This window comes from Oncorhynchus masou, chromosome 22 (assembly GCF_036934945.1).
Source record: "Oncorhynchus masou masou isolate Uvic2021 chromosome 22, UVic_Omas_1.1, whole genome shotgun sequence".
NCBI classification, from domain to species: Eukaryota; Metazoa; Chordata; class Actinopteri; order Salmoniformes; family Salmonidae; genus Oncorhynchus; species Oncorhynchus masou.
Genome location: NC_088233.1, coordinates 6,844,433 through 6,864,526, shown reverse-complemented (window position 1 = coordinate 6,864,526; position 20,094 = coordinate 6,844,433). Strand labels below are relative to the sequence as shown.

Below are 20,094 nucleotides of genomic sequence, written 5' to 3'. Positions count from 1 at the left end.
ATTCTCCCACAATTGGCCTGGTCGCAGATCAATTTGTGCTCTTGCATATTCTAAGATCAGTTTGGCACGACAATGAGCTGGTATGATAGAAGACTGGCAGTCCCAGAGGTCTGAGTGCTACAGCCACTCAGAGCCAATGAATTGACAACTAGCAAGCTATCCCTTGTTCCTTTTAGTTTTTAACCATTTACTTTCAATAGATGTACTCATTGTCGTTGCTTTTGCCCAGCACTCATTGTTGTGTTGGGATGTTAAATCCATCTCTGTGTTTCTGGGTCCTGGGGACCAAAGCGGGTGAACAATTTAGTTTTCACCCTATCAGAGAAGATTGGGAAACATTTGCATCTATCCCAAATGGCATTTGTGTGTTAATCTATAGCCCTCATTTACAAAGTACAAAACTGTATTATTGTGAGCAGCTGCTCGAGCACAAGCTGTAAAACGTTACAGTGCCCCCTGGTGGCTGGGAAGGAATACTATAATCAACCCCAAAATTATTTTTGGTCATGATGACATCAAGCCCCAATCTCCAACCCTGACTGAAGCTTTTCGGTTGCCAAGTAACAAATCAAGTAATAAATCACCGACAAATAATCTTAAAATTCTTTATTCATAAACTTGATGCAAGTTTACAAATTACTGTACATGGTCAAAATGTCCCTTGAAAACAACAAAACAAAGCATGCCAACCAACAGGTGCAAAACTTGACAATCTGTCCCAACCATTTGTTGACGTCCAGAAAATGATTTTACAAATTAGTCTAGATAGAGAAGACAGATTAACATTTTATCAAAAACACTGTCCAAGTACAGAGGAACGTGCAAACCTATTTAAAATTACAGAATGAATGACTGAACTGACTCTGCCCAAAGTGAATGAGCACCTATACCCCGCCCTCCGCCTCCGTCCAGAGATTTTGGGTCCTGTCCAGAATCAACCCCTAGCCACTCTACCGACCCCCTCCCACAGACACTTGTGGAGATCTGAGAAGGTTGGACACGTGTAATAAATGTGGCAATATATTCACCTAGCCCCTATCAGAGCATATGGCTTAAACCTATGGCTTATGGCTTAAACCATATGGCTTAAGTCCGTCAGTATCAAGCGTCTCAAGAGTATGGGGATCTGATCTAGGATCCTCCTTGTCCGTGTCGTCATTTTCATAATTATCTGTGAAGAGAAATCCTCCTAGATCAAGACTCCCACTCTGAGACACTTGATACATACAGCCTCAGATCCCACCGGCGTCTGGGGGTAGGTGAGGGGGGGGGCTTGTTTTCTAGACAGAGCCTGGGTATCAAGTGGGAAGCAGCTACCTAAACGTGAGAGAAGAAAAGTTCTACTGAGCTGAACTAAGTTACTCAAAAAAAAAAAAAAAAGGGAATCACAAGACATAAATTCTGTGCAGAAGTAACGGACCAATGCTTTGGCTACCGGATTCCCTATGTAGTGGCACTACTTTAGCACACAGCCCTATGGGTCCTGGTCAAAAGTAAAGCACTATTTAGGGAATGAAAAAAGGGTACCATTTGGGACATAAATCTTGGGTCATACGGAGCCAAGTAGATGTACTACTAAACGACCATCCACTTTCTTCCCTCTCGACCCCTAGAAATTCAAACAGCCCGTCGCCATTCTCCACCTTTCTCCATAAGTGGGAGCCTGTATGATTCAGACTGGTATGAATTGAACGATTGAAAAAAAAGGGACATAATAGTTACCTCTCGAAAGACAGATTTTCCTCCGATTCAGAAAAAGGTGAGATCCGAAAAACTTGATTTGTTAGTTCAGGTGTATTGACTTCTGAAGCACATCCTTGCCATTTTGTGCAACAAATATACTTACCCATTACAGACGAGATATATTTAAAGACCTCCTCTCACACTCAGAAATAAAAACCCATAGTAGCCTAGATATATGTATTAGGGACTAAAGACAACACAGACCAGCAGATACCCACGTTTCTGATACAAGCCAAAAGCATGGAGGTAGACATGCAGATAAGACCCGAGCAGTGTTTTAGATGGCACCCTATTCCCTATATAGTGGACTATGGAGCCTTGGACAAAAGTAGTGAACTATATAGGGACTAGGGTGCCAATTGGGAGAGACATATTATAGTAGCACTGAAGTTGTATCACATTGCATGTTGAAAACACTAAACAAAACAGGGTAAATATCATCGTTACAAAACTTCCACATTTCAGTTCATGAGAGCAATTTATACTTTCATAATGCCGTAATCCTTATTAGTACACCTCAAAAATAGATCTTTAGCCAAAACATATTCTTGGTTTAACAAGGTGGAAAAACGCAGAAACACTATTCAGTATGTATAGACAAACGGTCAACCAGGTCTGGTATTCTAGGGTAGCATCCCAAATAGAACCCTATTCCTTATATAGTGCACTACTTTAGACCAGAACCCTATGGAACCCTATTCCCTATATAGTGCACTACTTTAGACCAGAGCCCTATAGAACCCTATTCCCTATATAGTGCACTACATTAGACCAGGGCCCTATAGAACCCTATTACCTATATAGTGCACTACATTAGACCAGAGCCCTATAGAACCCTATTCCCTATATAGTGCACTACTTTAGACCAGAGCCCTATAGAACCCTATTCCCTATATAGTGAACTGCTTTAGACCAGAGCCCTATTCCCTATATAGTGCACTACATTAGACCAGGGCCCTATAGAACCCTATTCCCTATATAGTGCACTACTTTAGACCAGAGCCCTATAGAACCCTATTCCCTATATAGTGAACTGCTTTAGACCAGAGCCCTATTCCCTATATAGTGCACTACATTAGACCAGGGCCCTACAGAACCCTATTCCCTATATAGTGCACTACATTAGACCAGAGCTCTATAGAAACCTATTCCCTATATAGTGCACTACTTTAGACCAGGGCCCTATAGAACCCTATTACCTATATAGTGCACTACATTAGACCAGGGCCCTATAGAACCCTATTCCCTATATAGTGCACTACATTAGACCAGAGCCCTATAGAACCCTATTCCCTATATAGTGCACTGCTTTAGACCAGAGCCCTATTCCCTATATAGTGCACTACATTAGACCAGGGCCCTATAGAACCCTATTCCCTATATAGTGCACTACTTTAGACCAGAGCCCTATAGAACCCTATTCCCTATATAGTGTACTACTTTAGACCAGAGCCCTACAGAACCCTATTCCCTATATAGTGCACTACATTAGACCAGAGCCCTATAGAACCCTATTACCTATATAGTGCACTACATTAGACCAGAGCCCTATAGAACCCTATTCCCTATATAGTGCACTAATTTAGACCGGAGCCCTATAGAACCCTATTCCCTATATAGTGCACTGCTTTAGACCAGAGCCCTATTCCCTATATAGTGCACTACATTAGACCAGGGCCCTATAGAACCCTATATAGTGCACTACTTTAGACCAGAGCCCTATAGAACCCTATTCCCTATATAGTGTACTACTTTAGACCAGAGCCCTACAGAACCCTATTCCCTATATAGTGCACTACATTAGACCAGAGCCCTATAGAACCCTATTACCTATATAGTGCACTACATTAGACCAGAGCCCTATAGAACCCTATTCCCTATATAGTGCACTAATTTAGACCGGAGCCCTATAGAACCCTATTCCCTATATAGTGCACTACTTTAGACCAGAGCCCTATAGAACCCTATTACCTATATAGTGCACTACTTTAGACCAGAGCCCTATAGAACCCTATTACCTATATAGTACACTACTTTAGACCAGAGCCCTATAGAACCCTATTCCCTATATAGTACACTACTTTAGACCAGAGCCCTATAGAACCCTATTCCCTATATAGTGCACTACTTTAGACCAGAGCCCTATAGAACCCTATTCCCTATATAGTGCACTACTTTAGACCAGGGCCCTATAGAACCCTATTCCCTATATAGTGCACTACTTTAGACCGGAGCCATATGAGGAGCGTTAGGGTCCAATTTAGGACGCATCTTAAGATGTTATTATTTTACCAGGTCAGGAGAGCTCCCCTCCAAATACGCTGAACAAAAACATAAAACGCAACTTGTAAAGTGTTGGTCCCATGTTTCATGAGCTGAAATTAAAGATCCACGGAATTTTCCATATGCGCAAAAAGCTTATTTCTCTCATATTTTGTTCACAGATTTGATTACATCTCTCTTAGTGAGCATTTCTCCTTTGACAAAATAATTCATCCACCTGACAGGTGTGGCATATCAAGAAGTTAATTACATGGCATGATCGTTACACAGGTGCACCTTGTACGAGGGACAATAAAAGGCCACTAAAATGTGCAGTTTTTTCACAACACTATGCCACAGATATCTCAAGTAGAGGGAGTGTGCAATTGGCATGGCGACAGCAAGGATTGTCCACCTGAGCTTTTGGCAAGCCGCCTCCAACTTCGTTTTAGAGAATTTGGCAGTACGTCCAACCGGCCTCACAACCGCAGACCATGTGTGACCACGCTAGCCCCCCTCTGCATCTGACTTCTTCACCTGCGGGATCGTCTGAGACCAGCCACCAGACAGCTGATGGAACTGAGGAGTATTTCTGTCTGTAATAAAACACTCCCTGGGGGAAAAACTCATTCTGATTGGCTGGGGGTGGGCCTGGTTCCCAAGTGGGTGGGCCTATGCCCTCCCAGGCCCTTTCTATGGCTGTGCCCCTGCCAAGTCAATTGAAATCCATAGATTAGGGACTAATTAATGTATTTCAATCGACTGATTTCCATATATCCTTATATAATAAAATCATTTAAAGTGTTGCATTTATATTTTTGTTCAGTATAGCTAACAGTGTTTCAATTTAGGTAGCTATAGAATATATCACCCAATAAAACTCACTACTGGTATACTAGTATAATTGCTCAATGAAAACTCTGTCCTTCAATAACACAAAATATGATCTATTGAAAACATACAACTTATGCAAGACTCACAATGCACCAGTCTCCAGTTAAAGCCGACTAAGTTAACTAACTGGTGATTTAGTTATGATAACTAGATGGTAATGCAACTATGGTAACTAACTGGAGATGAAGCTGCCTATGGTAACTAACAGGTAATGCAACTATGGTAACTAACAGGTGATGTAACCGACTATGGTAACTAGCTGGTAATGTAGCTATGATAACTGTGTTGTGCCGTGGTAGCCTTGCATGCTATGCTCCAGCCTGGTTGGTCCCAGGTCCACTTGTGCCGTCTTGTCCTATGGTCATTTGAGGACAAGAGGCTATACCGGGGTAATATGAATGGTGGGATTTAGAATTTAGTTTTTTTTTGGGGGGGGGGGGGGGGGGTTGTTATGGGAGTGAGTGCTACGCCACTGCCTATAAACTTTTAAATTGAGTATAGCTATAAGAAATCTAAGATGTGTTGAATAAATGATATCCGGCTCAGGGCTCCAGCTATGCTTGTTGACTTGCTAGCACAGTGTTTAGACGTCAAGATCAAGCTGCTTGGTTACAGCAGAGACGTTCAATCCCTTCCTGGATCAAGAGCCCCCGTTACCTAAATTGTTTTGTGCATAAAAAAAAAATAGAGCCAACAACTTCTGTGCACATTCGGTAATACCGCATACCCCGGTATGGGAGAGGAACGGTATGAACTTCTGGGTACAGACCAAACCCCATGAGATCTGGAACCAGGCCATCCCCTACGCGATCCCCTTAAATAGAAAACATGACAGACGGCTTAGTGGAGCGAGCTCACTTAACCATTCTAAAAAAAAATATATGTTCTGGTGTGATGTTGTCACTGAGGATCAACAACCGCATCCTACAGGACAGCAGGGAGATGGTACGCAGTGATAGATTTCATCCCAAAATGGCAACTCGTTTACGACATCGTGCAGTATTTTTTTTGACCGACACATTTATCAGAAGAAAAAAAAATGATCCAGAGTTACTTTGCTTTCCTAAGAATGTTTTCCATATCCTGCTTTTTCATTCCCATAGGTCAAAGGTCAAAATAAGTGCACTATCGAGATACTAGGGTGTCCTTTGGGAGACCACTTCCTGCATCCTAGTCACACACCATTTTGTCACCAATCTGGCACATGATGTTACTGCTGGGACATAAAAAATAAAATTTAAAAAAGCAACAAAAAAAAGCCAGCAAGCAGAATAACAATACATTTAAGCATATACTATTTCTTTTAAACAACGTCTGTAATTTGGTACCAGTAAATATTACACAAAGTCAGGGGAGAAAAAGGAGCAGCGTCACTAAAGATGACATCACTGAAACATCTTAAGTGATCCTCCATCTTCCTTCATATTCGCTTTAAAATCCAACTGTCAGCACAGAGAGGTTTCAGTTCAAATCCAACTGTCACCATAGAGAGGTGTCAGTTCAAATCCAACTGTCACCATAGAGAGGTTTCAGTTCAAATCCAACTGTCACCACAGAGAGGTTTCAGTTTAAATCCAACTGTCACCACAGAGAGGTTTCAGTTTAAATCCAACTGTGAACACAGAGAGGTGTCAGTTCAAATCCAACTGTCACCAAAGAGAGGTTTCAGTTCAAATCCAACTGTCACCACAGAGAGGTTTCAGTTCAAATCCCACTGCCAATGCTGTGGCTGGCTGTAAGAGCGTACAGCTTCACACTAAAAACAGGTGGTGGTGGATACGAACAAACCAGCTCTAGTCAGACCTGTCTGCTGTACAGTAGGTAGGTTCTCTCACCGAGGAGGAACTAATCACGATGATCCGTTAGTTGAGCCCACGTCGTCAAAACCAGCGCATGTATGGAAGGAGAAAAGGCTGTTCTCCACATCGAGAGAGAGATAAGGGAAAACAAAATGTGAAAAGATGCAACAGGACCTCCGAGCCCCTCAGTTATAACACACATTCTCCTCAGGTGAAGGGGACTGTGGAGTGATGCAACAGGACCTCCGAGCCCCTCAGTTATAACACACATTCTCCTCAGGTGAAGGGGGCTGTGGAGTGATGCAACAGGACCTCCGAGCCCCTCAGTTATAACACACATTCTCAGGTGAAGGGGGCTGTGGAGTGATGCAGCAGGGAGTAGACAGTCTAGCCCGTTATTGGGCCAGGCAGAGAAGAGATACTGGTCTACTGAGCTGACGACAGGCCAGACGGAAGAATTTGCCAGTTGGTTTCCACAAGAAAGATGATATAACTCCCAAATAAGTCAGAAGGGAGAAAATAGCTCCAAAAGAAAAGAAAATATATTGTTGTTGTTTTTTTGTTTGTTTTTTTACCCAAAAGACATTATGTTCCCAGGGAGAATGAGGAGTGGACTCTTTACCCATCTTCTTTAGGAGGTGTGTACCAGCCTGAAAAAAAAAAAAAAAATAGAAAAAATAAAAACACACAAGGTTGCCATAACAACCACAGATTTGTATCATCATCGTCTATTTTTTCATTCGTGTTTATATGGATCGATAGTTCAATAAGGATCATTTACCATTCTTTTCGTGAATCTGCACCAGGGATTTGTATGACTGTTGTGCCCTGGCCAGACTGTACTGATTCTAGAAGTAAATTAGTGAAAATACGGATTAGATTCATCTTCAACAACCTCACGTTGTGACAAAAAAAAAAAAAAATCTAAATGTTTACCAAAAGTTACAGTTGTTTACCTTATTGGCTCCGAACTGAACCCTGGCTTTTCCTTTGACAAGGGTGGCGTTGATCTGCATGATGACAGACTCAATGGAATAGGCACTGCTCCAACCCTGGAACAACACAAAGAAATACTAATTGGTCGGTCTGAAAACCTCATCGGATCAGTGGCAATGAAGGAGAGGAGGAGAACAGATTAAAAAAAAACAGTTCTTTGTTTTGTTTTAAAGACAATTGAGCAAAGAGAAAAAGACAGCATCTTCAGGAACATCTTGAGGGATAAACAAGGTATGAGTCATATTAAAATCCAGACCTGTTTTGTGAGAAGCTCCATACATAAGGCCCCTCCGCCAAGAACGTACCTGAAATAGAGGACAGAGAAGTACCAAGGCTGGTTCACGAACCAGAAAATAATTTGGCCCATCTAATTTTAGTCATTTAGCAGAAGCTAAAGTATTATGAAAAGACCACTCTAGATCACATTCAGGGACATGATGAAAAGGACAGACGGAATACTCTAGATCACGTTCAGGGACATGAGAACAAGGACAGACGGACTACTCTAGATCACGTTCAGGGACATGAGGACAAGGACAGACGGACTACTCTAGATCACGTTCAGGGACATGATGAAAAGGACAGACGGAATACTCTAGATCACGTTCAGGGACATGAGAACAAGGACAGACGGACTACTCTAGATCACGTTCAGGGACATGATGAAAAGGACAGACGGACTACTCTAGATCACGTTCAGGGACATGAGGAAAAAGACAGAGACTACTCTAGATCACGTTCAGGGACATGATGAAAAGGACAGAATGAATACTCTAGATCACGTTCAGGGACATGAGGAAAAAGACAGAGACCACTCTAGATCACGTTCAGGGACATGATGAAAAGGACAGACTGACTACTCTAGATCACGTTCAGGGACATGAGGAAAAAGACAGAGACTACTCTAGATCACGTTCAGGGACATGATGAAAAGGACAGACTGACTACTCTAGATCACGTTCAGGGACATGAGGACAAGGACAGAGACTACTCTAGATCACGTTCAGGGACATGATGAAAAGGACAGACGGAATACTCTAGATCACGTTCAGGGACATGATGAAAAGGACAGAGACTACTCTAGGGTAAAACAGAAGCGTAGGACAATAAGACCATCCAGACGTCACTGAGCAGCACTCACCCTCCGGACAGCACAGGAGAGACGACCCGTACGAACGGTGGATCAAAAGGAAAGTTATCCTGAAAGAGTCAAACAAGAAAACACATTTATCATCGCAAAACCTCTATCCCGCCTCATAATTTTTTTTTTTAAATGAATAAAAAAAATCAAATGAATAAAACTCACTTTATATGAGAAACTGAGCAGAATGTAGTCTACCCCTTCCTTTTCCTTCAGAACCTGCAAGTCACTATGCAATGGACTATCTGGGTCTACCCTGTTAAAATAACGACACAATGATTACACTATATTATCCAGACTTAAGACACAGCTCGGGAACAGGGGAACCTACCACAGCTCTATGAAATTACACCCGGCTCTGAAAACTTACGTTCTTATTTTAACGTGCCATTCATAAAGGCTGTCATTGACGAGCTCCACCGAATAAATACCTGGAAATGAATAACAAGATATATACAGGTGAACATCACTGTTAAATCAACGTGCTGTCATCATCAGACCTACAATCACTGGAGGGTTAGGACCAATGGGGTGCTGAGTCAGGCCAGAACTCAGCTGTCTTGTAACCCCGACCTGTCGATCTCTCACCTGTCTTGTAACCCCGACCTGTCGATCTCTCACCTGTCTTGTAACCCCGACCTGTCGATCTCTCACCTGTCTTGTAACCCCGACCTGTCGATCTCTCACCTGTCTTGTAACCCCGACCTGTCGATCTCTCACCTGTCTTGTAACCCCGACCTGTCGATCTCTCACCTGTCTTGTAACCCCGACCTGTCGATCTCTCACCTGTCTTGTAACCCCGACCTGTCGATCTCTCACCTGTCTTGTAACCCCGACCTGTCGATCTCTCACCTGTCTTGTAACCCCGACCTGTCGATCTCTCACCTGTCTTGTAACCCCGACCTGTCGATCTCTCACCTGTCTTGTAACTCTCACCTGTCGATCTCTCACCTGTCGATCTCTCACCTGTCGATCTCTCACCTGTCGATCTCTCACCTGTCGATCTCTCACCTGTCGATCTCTCACCTGTCGATCTCTCACCTATCTTGTAACCCTGACCTGTCGATCTCTCACCTGTCGATCTCTCACCGGTCTTGTAACCCTGACCTGTCGATCTCTCACCTGTCTTGTAACCCTGACCCGTCGATCTCTCACCTGTCTTGTAACCCTGACCCGTCGATCTCTCACCTGTCTTGTAACCCTGACCTGTCGATCTCTCACCTGTCTTGTAACCCTGACCTGTCGATCTCTCACCTGTCGATCTCTCACCTGTCTTGTAACCCCGACCTGTCCATCTCTCACCTGTCTTGTAACCCTGACCTGTCGATCTCTCACCTGTCGATCTCTCACCTGTCTTGTAACCCCGACCTGTCGATCTCTCACCTGTCGATCTCTCACCTGTCGATCTCTCACCTGTCGATCTCTCACCTATCTTGTAACCCTGACCTGTCGATCTCTCACCTGTCGATCTCTCACCTGTCTTGTAACCCTGACCTGTCGATCTCTCACCTGTCTTGTAACCCTGACCTGTCGATCTCTCACCTATCTTGTAACCCTGACCTGTCGATCTCTCACCTGTCGATCTCTCACCTGTCTTGTAACCCCGACCTGTCCATCTCTCACCTGTCTTGTAACCCTGACCTGTCGATCTCTCACCTGTCGATCTCTCACCTGTCTTGTAACCCTGACCTGTCGATCTCTCACCTGTCGATCTCTCACCTGTCGATCTCTCACCTGTCGATCTCTCACTTGTCGATCTCTCACCTGTCGATCTCTCACCTATCTTGTAACCCTGACCTGTCGATCTCTCACCTGTCGATCTCTCACCTGTCTTGTAACCCTGACCCGTCGATCTCTCACCTGTCTTGTAACCCCGACCTGTCCATCTCTCACCTGTCTTGTAACCCTGACCTGTCGATCTCTCACCTGTCGATCTCTCACCTGTCTTGTAACCCCGACCTGTCGATCTCTCACCTGTCTTGTAACTCCGATCTGTCCATCTCTCACCTGTCTTGTAACTCTGTGATCTGTAGATCTCCCTGAGTTCCTTCATGAGACGATCAGACGCCTGAACCGAACCAGAAACGGCCCCCTGAAACAGGCACCACAACACGGATCAGAACCAGGGTGCCTTAGAGCAAGACAAGAGACTATAAAAACAGTGGAAATGCCCCCCCCCCTGAAAAAAAGAAAAAGACGCCTTACCGAATGAGCACTTACGTTCAAGTGGTCCTGCCTCTGGTTCTTACGGACCTTCTCAAGGATGGCCAGGTTCTCCTTCAAATCAAATCACATTCAATCAACTTTATTAATGCAGTAGGAAGTGCTTCATTAAAATAATTTTAAAAAAGTTAGAGAAGATAGAAACTAAATGTTGACAAATAGCTCAATTAAAGATAGCAAAAAGTAATAATATAACAGCAACGTGTACACAGTACAATGTTACGCTGACTTTCACAATTACAAGAAGCTATTTTCAAAACACATGCAAGGAAAAGACAGTCTGGGAAACCAGTCTTCTTGGGTCATATTGCCATAGAAAATTTCTTGTGTTTCAGAAATCTCAGCATTCAATATGATTTCCAGGAGGAGTTGCTCATTGGTTTTTTATTTTATTTATATATTGTTTTAATATTTTACCTTTATTTAACTAGGCAAGTCAGTTAAGAACAAATTCTAATTTTCAATGACTGCCTGGGAACAGTGGGTTAACTGCCTGTTCAGGGGCAGAGCGTCAGATTTGTACATTGTCAGCCTCGGGGATTTGAACTTGCATCACTTTCGGTTGCTAGTCCAACGCTCTAACCACTAGGCTACCCTGGAAATAATATTTATATTTTTCCATGACAACATGCGGAGGAGCCTTGAAAGTAGAATACGATTTATAACAAAGTAAAAAAACAAAAAAAACATTTAGCTGTTAGGTAGGAAAGTTGTTGTATTTTGAGCATTAACATGTTTTGTGGTTGGAATTGCCATATTTTAGAGGTGAAAATGTAGTTTGACAGAATGGTTTTGTCTGGAAAAACAACAAAAAATGGTTGCTTAGTAACCAGACACCAACACGATCTGTGGAGAAAGAAAAGTTCCAATATTTACCTTTGTGATTGGAGGATATATCTGTGGTAAAGCGTCTCAGGGTTACATCCTAAACCTAACCTTATTTTCATTTATTCTTTACTATATAGCCAATTTTGACTGTGGTAACTGTCACAAACTGTCAGATACTGACTGGTTTTCTGATCCATGTCCCTGTTTTTTTTTTTAAAGGTATCTGTGACCAACAAGATGCATATCTGTATTACCAGTCATGTAAAATCCATAGATGAGGGCCTAATTAATTTATTTCAATTGACTGATTTCCTTATATGAACTGTAACAGTAAAATCTTTGAAATTGTTGCATGTTGCATTTATATTTTCTCTCAGTGTAGATAGACATAGAGAGAGAGACCGATGGAGAGCGAGGGAGGGAGGGAGGGAGGGAGACCAACAGAGAGCGAGGGAGGGAGGGAGGAGGGAGGGAGGGAGGGAGGGAGGGAGGGAGGGAGGGAGGGAGGGGGAGGGAGACCAACAGAGAGCGAGGGAGGGAAGGAGGGAGGGAGGGAAGGAGGGAGGGAGGGAGGGGGAGACCAACAGAGAGGAGGGAGGGAGAGAGACCAACAGAGAGCGAGCGAGGGAGGGAGGGAGAGAGACCACAGAGAGCGAGCGAGGGAGGGAGGAGACCAACAGAGAGCGAGGGAGGGGGAGGGAGGGAGGGAGGGAGGGAGGGAGGGAGGGAGGGAGGGAGGGAGGGAGGGAGGGAGGGAGGGAGGGAGGGAGGGAGGGAGGGAGGGGAGGGGACCAACAGAGAGCGAGGGTGGGAGGGAGGGAGGGACCAACAGAGAGCGAGGGAGGGAGGGAGGGAGAGAGACCAACAGAGAGCAAGGGAGGGAGGGAGGGAGAGAGACCAACAGAGAGCGAGGGTGGGAGGGAGGGGGAGGGAGAGAGACCAACAGAGAGCGAGGGGAGGGAGGGAGGGAGAGAGACCAACAGAGGAGGCGAGGGAGGGAGGGAGAGAGACCAACAGAGAGCGAGGGAGGGAGGGAGGGAGACCAACAGAGAGCGAGGGAGGGAGGGAGGGAGGGAGAGAGACCAACAGAGAGCGAGCGAGGGAGGGAGAGAGACCAACAGAGAGCGAGCGAGGGAGGGAGGGAGAGAGACCAACAGAGAGCAAAGGAGGGAGGGAGGGAGAGAGACCAACAGAGAGCGAGGGAGGGAGGGAGAGAGACCAACAGAGAGCGAGGGAGGAGAGAGACCAACAGAGAGCGAGGGAGGGAGGGAGGGAGGGAGGGAGGGAGGGAGGGAGAGGGAGGGAGGGAGGGAGGGAGGGAGGGAGGGAGGGAGGGAGGGAGGGAGAGAGACCAACAGAGAGCAAAGGAGGGAGAGAGACCGACCGACAGAGCGAGAAAGAGGTGTGTATCGCAGTAATCACCTTCTCAATCCCGTCGTCCTCTGACTTCTTCCCATGTACAGGCTCCTCCTCCTTCATCTCATAGTGGTCCAGGTCTTCAATGTCCTGCTGAACACAAACACCGTTATCACATATAGAGTTATGCATACACACAAGCAGGGTTCCAGACTAACATTCCTCATCACCCTCCAAGAATCCAACCTTAGTGCAATTTCAACCGTCCCAACCTGAAGATATACCGTCCCAAATTAAGAAAAATATTTGTTTACGTTTTGATATTTATTTATTTATTTTATTTTACCTTTATTTTACTAGGCAAGTCAGTTAAGAACAAATTCTTATTTTCAATGACGGCCTAGGAACAGTGGGTTAACTGCCTGTTCAGGGGCAGAACGACAGATGTTTGTACCTTTTCAGCTCGGGGATTTGAACTTGCAACCTTTCGGTTACTAGTCCAACGCTCTAATCACTAGGCTACACTGCCAACATGGGTCTACTCTAGAACATTCAAATAGACATGTGCCTCGAAAAAAGGCAACGAAAAACAAACTCAACATGTAAAATGTTGGTCCCATTTTTCATGAATTGAAATAAAAGATCCAACAAAATCTATACGCACAAAAAAAAAAAAAAAAAAAATATTTCTGTCAGATATTGTGAAAAAAATTGTTTTACATCCCTGTTAGTGAACATTTCTCCTTTGCTAAAATAATCCATTTACCTGACAGGTTCAGCATATCAAGAAGCTGATTAAACAGCATGATCATTACACAGGTGCACCTTGTGCTGGAGCCACTCTAAAATGTGCCGTTTTGTCACACAACGCCACAGATGTCTCAAGTTTTGAGGGAACGTGCAATGGGCATGCTGAGTGAACCAATGTCCACCAGAGCTGTTGCCAGAAAATGTAAATGTTAATTTCTCTACCATAAGTAGTTTGAGAATTTGGCAGTACATCCAACCGGACTCACAACCGGAAGACCACGTGCAACCACGACAGCCCAGGACCTCCACATCCTGCTTCTTCAACTGAAGGATCGTCCGAGACCAGCCACCCAGGCAGCTGATGAAACTGTGGGTTTAGACAACCAAAGAAGTTCTGCACAAACTGTCAGAAACCGTCTCAGGGAAGCTCATCTGTATACTCGTCTTCCTCACCAAGGTCTTGACCTGACTGCAGTTTGGTGTCGAAACTTCAGTGGGCAAATGCTCAACTTCAATAGCCACTGGCACACTGGAGAAGTGTGCTCTTCACGGATGAATCCCGGTTTCAACTGTATGGAGCCGTGTGGGCGAGTGGTTTGCTGATGTCAAAGTTTTGAACAGAGATGGTGGCGGTGGGGCTATGGTTTGGGCAGGCATAAGCTACGGACAATGAACACAATTGCATATTATCGATGGCAATGTGAATGCACAGAGATACCGTGACGAGATCCTGAGGCCCATTGTCGTGCCTTCATCTGCAGCCATCACCTCATGTTTCTGTTTCAGCATCATAATGCACTGTCCCATGTCGCAAAAATCTGTAAACAATTCCTGGAAGCTGAAAAGGTCCAACTTGTTCCATGGCCTGCATACACAGGCCACAATCAACAGCCTGATCAACTCTATGTGAAGGAAATGTGCCGCGCTGCATGAGGCAAATGGTGGTCACATCAGATACTGACTGGTTTTCTGATCCAAACCTCCACCTTTTTATTAAAGGTATCTGTGACCAACAGATGCATATCTGTATTCCCAATTATGTGAAATCCATGGATTAGGGCCTAATAAATGTATTTAAATTGCCTGATTTCCTTAAGCGAACTGTAACTCAGTAAAATATTTGACATTTTTACATGTTGTGTTTATGTTTTTTGTTCAGTATAAATAATTAGCATTTTTGTCAAAGTGTAGGTGATAGCCTATGCGTATTGGCTACAGCCTGTCATGTCCAGACAGATGCTTACATGAGGAGACAGAAACGTAGGCAATCTGTAACGATACTTTTAATTACATAAATAAAACGCCGGTCATGTTCGACAAATATATAGTAGGATAATTAACATTAACGTCTACGGCCTTGATACTTTGGACATAGGTCACTCAAGGCACAGTTTGTTCAGATCGAATGGTCACAAGAGCGGAAAGTGCCTGTCACGCAACGCACACCATCTGAGCGGAGGAAGTCAGTAGTTTGTAACTATTTAACCATAAACGTAATTGTTTAAAACCTGGAGGTTTTAATGTCATTTCATGGGGCATGTCTTACCGTGTTTTAAAGGTAGCCTAACCAAAATCGGACCATAGAAACGTCGAGGGAATTATTTTATAAACATTGAAAACAGCTTTTCTCTCGTGTTCTATTTGTTTTCAAAAATAAACTTTCTTTCATTGTGTCTTTGGCTGCTGGACAATCTTACTCATATTAGCGATAATCCTAGTCATTTTAGCAACCCCATGCTAGTTGACGATAATCCTAGTCATTTTACCTATCCATGCTAGTTGACGATAATCCTAGTCATTTTACCTATCCATGCTAGTTGACGATAATCCTAGTTATATTAGCAATCCATGCTAGTCGACGATAATCCTAGTTATATTAGCAATCCATGCTAGTTGACGATAATCCTAGTTATATTAGCAATCCATGCTAGTTGATGATAATCCTAGTCATTTTAGCAATCCATGCTAGTTGACGATAATCCTAGTTATATTAGCAATCCATGCGAGTTGTTACATCTTTAGATCTCCCCTCATTTTTTGGGGCGGCAGGGTAGCCAAGTGGTTAGAGCGTTGGACTAGTAACCGAAAGGTTGCAAATTCAAACCCCCGAGCTGACAAGGTACAAAACTGTTGTTCTGCCCCTGAACAGGCAGTTAACCCACTGTTCCTAAAGGCCGTCATTGAAAATAAGAATTTGTTCTTAATAAACTGACTTGCCTAGTTAAATAAAGGTAAAATAAAATAAATACATTTTTAAATGTCAAACTTTCATTTACAGTCACATGAAACCGCTTGGATGTGCAGTGGGGGTTTTAGAACGGTCCATCTGCACGTAGCCTACTGCCGTGTGAATATATTGTTTATCAACATTTTAAACTAAACGTTCAGATCAATTGCATCCGCCTCATTACTGGTTAACATTGTAATTATGTTCAGTGGTTGTATGAATTTAGGATCTATCGTCCCAGAACTGTCCCCGAGTTTGTATTGAACCATTCCAGACATATGTTTCCCATTATCCCAGGGATGACAGGAAGCCCTTAAATTCAAGGCCTGCACACAAGAGAGGTTTTATATAGTACACACACAAGATATGTTATATACAGCACACGCACAATACGTTTAAGATGAATGTGGATATTATCTCTATATGTAATGTTCGTTGTACACAGGTAGGTAAACATGCACACACACACACACCTCGCCCATTTCTTCCTCCTCCTCCTCCTCGGATGTCACTTCATCTGCTGGTCCATGCTATAAAGAGAGCGGGAAAGGAAAGACAAAAAATGGATTGTGAGTTTAAAGACGAGGCATGCCTTCTCTGACTATCAATTTTGGTATGGAATGTTACTCAGGCCCAGAATACGATTATTGCCTTGCGATAGGGCTGTCCCCATCCTTGTGTCACAATATTTAGATAAGTCTGAAACATAATTTGAGGCTAAAATTATTTCCACTTACAATGTGATTCAAACCAACTGAATATTTGTTGACTTCAAACTGTGTGGGGGGGGGGGTCAGCCTACAAACATGATTCAAATCAGAGTCCACCAGTTCTAGATTCTATTTATATGGGGTTGTCAGGCCTACCAAATAAATAGAATTTCATCCTAGAATGAGCCCTACCTTGCGCTCTGGGTTGATGGGCCCAGCAGGGAGGGGCTGATCTAGCATCTCAACATCTGGGTGCTGGGGCAGGTTGTACAGTCGACACAGGTCACAGATGAGACGCTTCAGCTGCTGCAGGAGCTGGGGAAACAAAACACACAACAGGTCAACTGTCATTCAACAGTATCTCTTTGGAGCCGGGGTCAATTACAGACGACCCCGAACGACTAAAAACACAAGGAATTCAATCAAAAATGAGTTTCATGTAGAACATCTGTTGACCAAGTATTCCCAGGAATAACAAAGAAAAGAGAAAAGCATTGGGACAGTACATGTTTTTGTTGTTTTAGCTCTGTACTCCAGCATTTTGAATATGACATGATACAATGACTATGGAGGTTAAAGTGCAATCTGTTTGCTTTAATTTGAGGGTATTTTCATCCATATCAGGTGAACTGTGTATTGTGCAATTTTTGGAGTTACTTTTATTGTAAATAAGAATATAATGTTTCTAAAAAAACTTCTACATTAATGTGGACGCAACAATGATTACGGATAATCCCGATTGACTTGTGAATAATTGTGAGTGAGAAAGTTACAGAGGCATAAATATCTAACAGAGGCCCAAAACACTAACCTCCAATACTATCGTAATGGCCAGAGGTTAGCATGTCTTGATGGTATGATATTTGTGTGGCACAGCAATTTAAGGCACGGCATCTCAGTGCTAGCGGCGTCACTACAGACCCTGGTTCGATTCCAGGCTGTAGCACAACCCCAACGTGATTGGGAGTCCCCATAGGGCGGCGAACAATTGGCCCAGCGTCGTCCGGGTTTGGCCGGGGTATTAAATAAGAATTTCTTCTTAACTGAATTGCCTAGATAAATAAAGGTTAACATTATTTTTTTTAAATGCCACTAACAACTGCAAGGGTAGTAGGTTCAATTCCCGCTGGGGTCAACCATTCGTAAAAATGCACGCACGTATTGACTAATTCAGTTCGGGTAAAAGGCATATATAGTGTGATGGACCCTTTAAAAAAATTATTATTATTTTTACAATCAAACAATTTTGTAGGTGATATTAGGGCCTATGCCTTCTGTGAGAGCCGGTAACGACATCCTACAGCACATAGTGTTGAAGATGAAGGAAGAAAACTCCACAATCTATACACACACACACACACACACACACAGGTAAGAGACTTACCAAAGAGGTGCCCTTTCTGACATCTTCCAAGCGCTCCAACACCTCTGTCAGACTTGGATCATCAGAGTCAACAAACCAGATTGGGGGTGTAGAGGGGTATGACTCCTGGGAGGGGAGGGATGATCAATTGATCACATCATTACTTGGTAAAGCTCTAATGGAACAGCATTGAACTGTAGCTAGTAGGTGGAGCTACTTCAGTATAAAGGAATGACATTTTACATATAGAAAGATGCATCGATAAATATGCAACCTACCTACCTATAGTAGCGCTGACTTATAACGTTATGTCCTGGTTTTTAGTTAGCTAGCTAATGAGAACAACCCTTATTCATTATTTTACCCAGGACTATTCATTATCTCCATTAGTCAGCAATTGTGTTCGCAGGTCACGTTACCTTTTGACAAGTTATTGTAGAAATAAAATTTTAAAAAAAAGGTACAAATATCAAGACATATTTTTATAGATTGGCCTTGTGGCAAAAAGGCATTGTGAGTTTAAAAAATAAAACATTTAAAGACGCATTAGCCTACTAGCTAACATTAGCTTAATAACAACCCCCCAAAAAAGGGGTAACGTTTACAAATAGGATCTTATTTCTTGTTTTCTAACGAGTTAGCTAGCATAGCTAACTATACCTGGACATATGACCCCCTTTTTTAAAAACATTTTTTTTATTAGGAGTATAAAGTAACTGAAAAGTCTTAGCACATTTATATATTATGTGGTTAGCTAATGATCTCCAACAACAACAAAAAAACAAAACAAAGCATAGCTATCCAAATTCGTCATGTTTATCGCCCTGTGTGTGTCTGTCTGTACTAGCTACGTTAGCTACGCTAGTTTCTTTCTTACCGTGATGTTGCAATGTATTATCAACAGTTTTTCACCGGTTACATTAAACTGACAACTAAGCTCATCGGGCTTCCAATCGATAATTCTGAAACGTTCGTGGTTTGGGTCAAAAATTGACTCCAAAAACTTCAATTCGGCCTTCAGACCCGAAACCGACATCTTCCACTCACATCTCAAACCAGGCAGTCCGCGGGGGAGGGGAGGGGAAGTTGGGGTGTATTGAGACCGCGTAGTCGGTGCTTGGTAGAAATATCATATAGTCCAATGTTTCTGAATACATAACAGGTGAACTAGATATATATGTATGATTAATATGGATTGAGATCAAATTCTGTCCAAAAATATATACATAAAAAAAAATTAATGTAAAATGTATTTATTTATTTTTTGCACAATGCTGAGCCAGTGCAGGGCACTCTTATTGAGATGAGATCTCATCACCATCCTGAAAGGGCATGAGGCTCACAGTCCTGTCAGATAAACCAAATTCCTCTGCTAGGTATTGTCATCATACTGGCCGCTATTTGTGATTATTCAGCAAGGTAGAACCTAGATGGAATCTGAAATATAGGCGACCTATGTACACTGAACAAAAATATAAATTCAACATGTAATGCGTTGGTTTCACATCCCAGAGATGTGTTCACAAATGTTTTTACATCCCTGTTAGTGGGCATTTCTCCTTTGCTAAAATAATCAAATCACCTGACAGGTGTGGCATATCAAGAAGCTGATGAAACAGCATGATATGTACACAGATGCACCTTGCGCTGGGGACAATAAAAGGCCACTTTAAAATGTGCAGTTTTGTCACAAAATACTATGCCACAGATGTCTCAAGTTTTGCGGGAGCGTGCAATTGGCATGCTGAATGCAGGAATGTCCACCAGACCTGTTGCCAGATAATTGAATGTTCATTTCTCTA

At 43.1% G+C, this 20,094-nt stretch overlaps 1 protein-coding gene across 5 annotated transcripts; it reads right to left on the bottom strand.

Annotated features, from left to right (window-relative positions):
• Positions 1-591: 591 nt before the first annotated feature.
• LOC135508944 (ubiquitin-conjugating enzyme E2 Q2-like) lies at positions 592-19,353 on the bottom strand. 5 transcript variants are annotated; one of them, XR_010450872.1, is made up of 15 exons: positions 19,170-19,353; positions 18,314-18,418; positions 17,122-17,244; positions 16,693-16,749; positions 13,309-13,395; positions 11,041-11,112; positions 10,843-10,927; positions 9,206-9,266; positions 9,001-9,091; positions 8,836-8,894; positions 7,951-7,999; positions 7,655-7,750; positions 7,480-7,546; positions 7,011-7,348; positions 592-6,872 (listed from the first exon to the last, which is right to left on the bottom strand). XR_010450872.1 is itself a non-coding variant. In XM_064929178.1 (14 exons), the coding sequence occupies exons 1-14, from the start codon at positions 19,326-19,328 to the stop codon at positions 7,317-7,319; spliced, it is 1,143 nt and encodes a 380-aa protein (XP_064785250.1). In that variant the 5' UTR covers positions 19,329-19,353; the 3' UTR covers positions 592-7,316. The 5 variants fall into 5 exon arrangements, 4 of the variants coding, with proteins under 4 accessions (XP_064785250.1, XP_064785252.1, XP_064785251.1 ...); XM_064929178.1 differs by having other exon boundaries at positions 592-7,348; XM_064929180.1 differs by having other exon boundaries at positions 592-7,348; positions 11,056-11,112.
• Between the last annotated feature and the right edge of the window lie 741 nt (positions 19,354-20,094).

Excerpts from the sequence above, each read along its gene's own strand:
- LOC135508944 (XM_064929178.1), bottom strand. The coding sequence starts at position 19,328 with ATGTCGGTTTCGGGTCTGAAGGCCGAATTGAAGTTTTTGGAGTCAATT. Across the intron at positions 7,751-7,950 it reads TGGAGCTTCTCACAAAACAG|GGTTGGAGCAGTGCCTATTC; the intron begins GTCTGGATTTTA and ends GTGTTGTTCCAG. Across the intron at positions 7,547-7,654 it reads TTCAGTTCGGAGCCAATAAG|AATCAGTACAGTCTGGCCAG; the intron begins GTAAACAACTGT and ends ATTTACTTCTAG.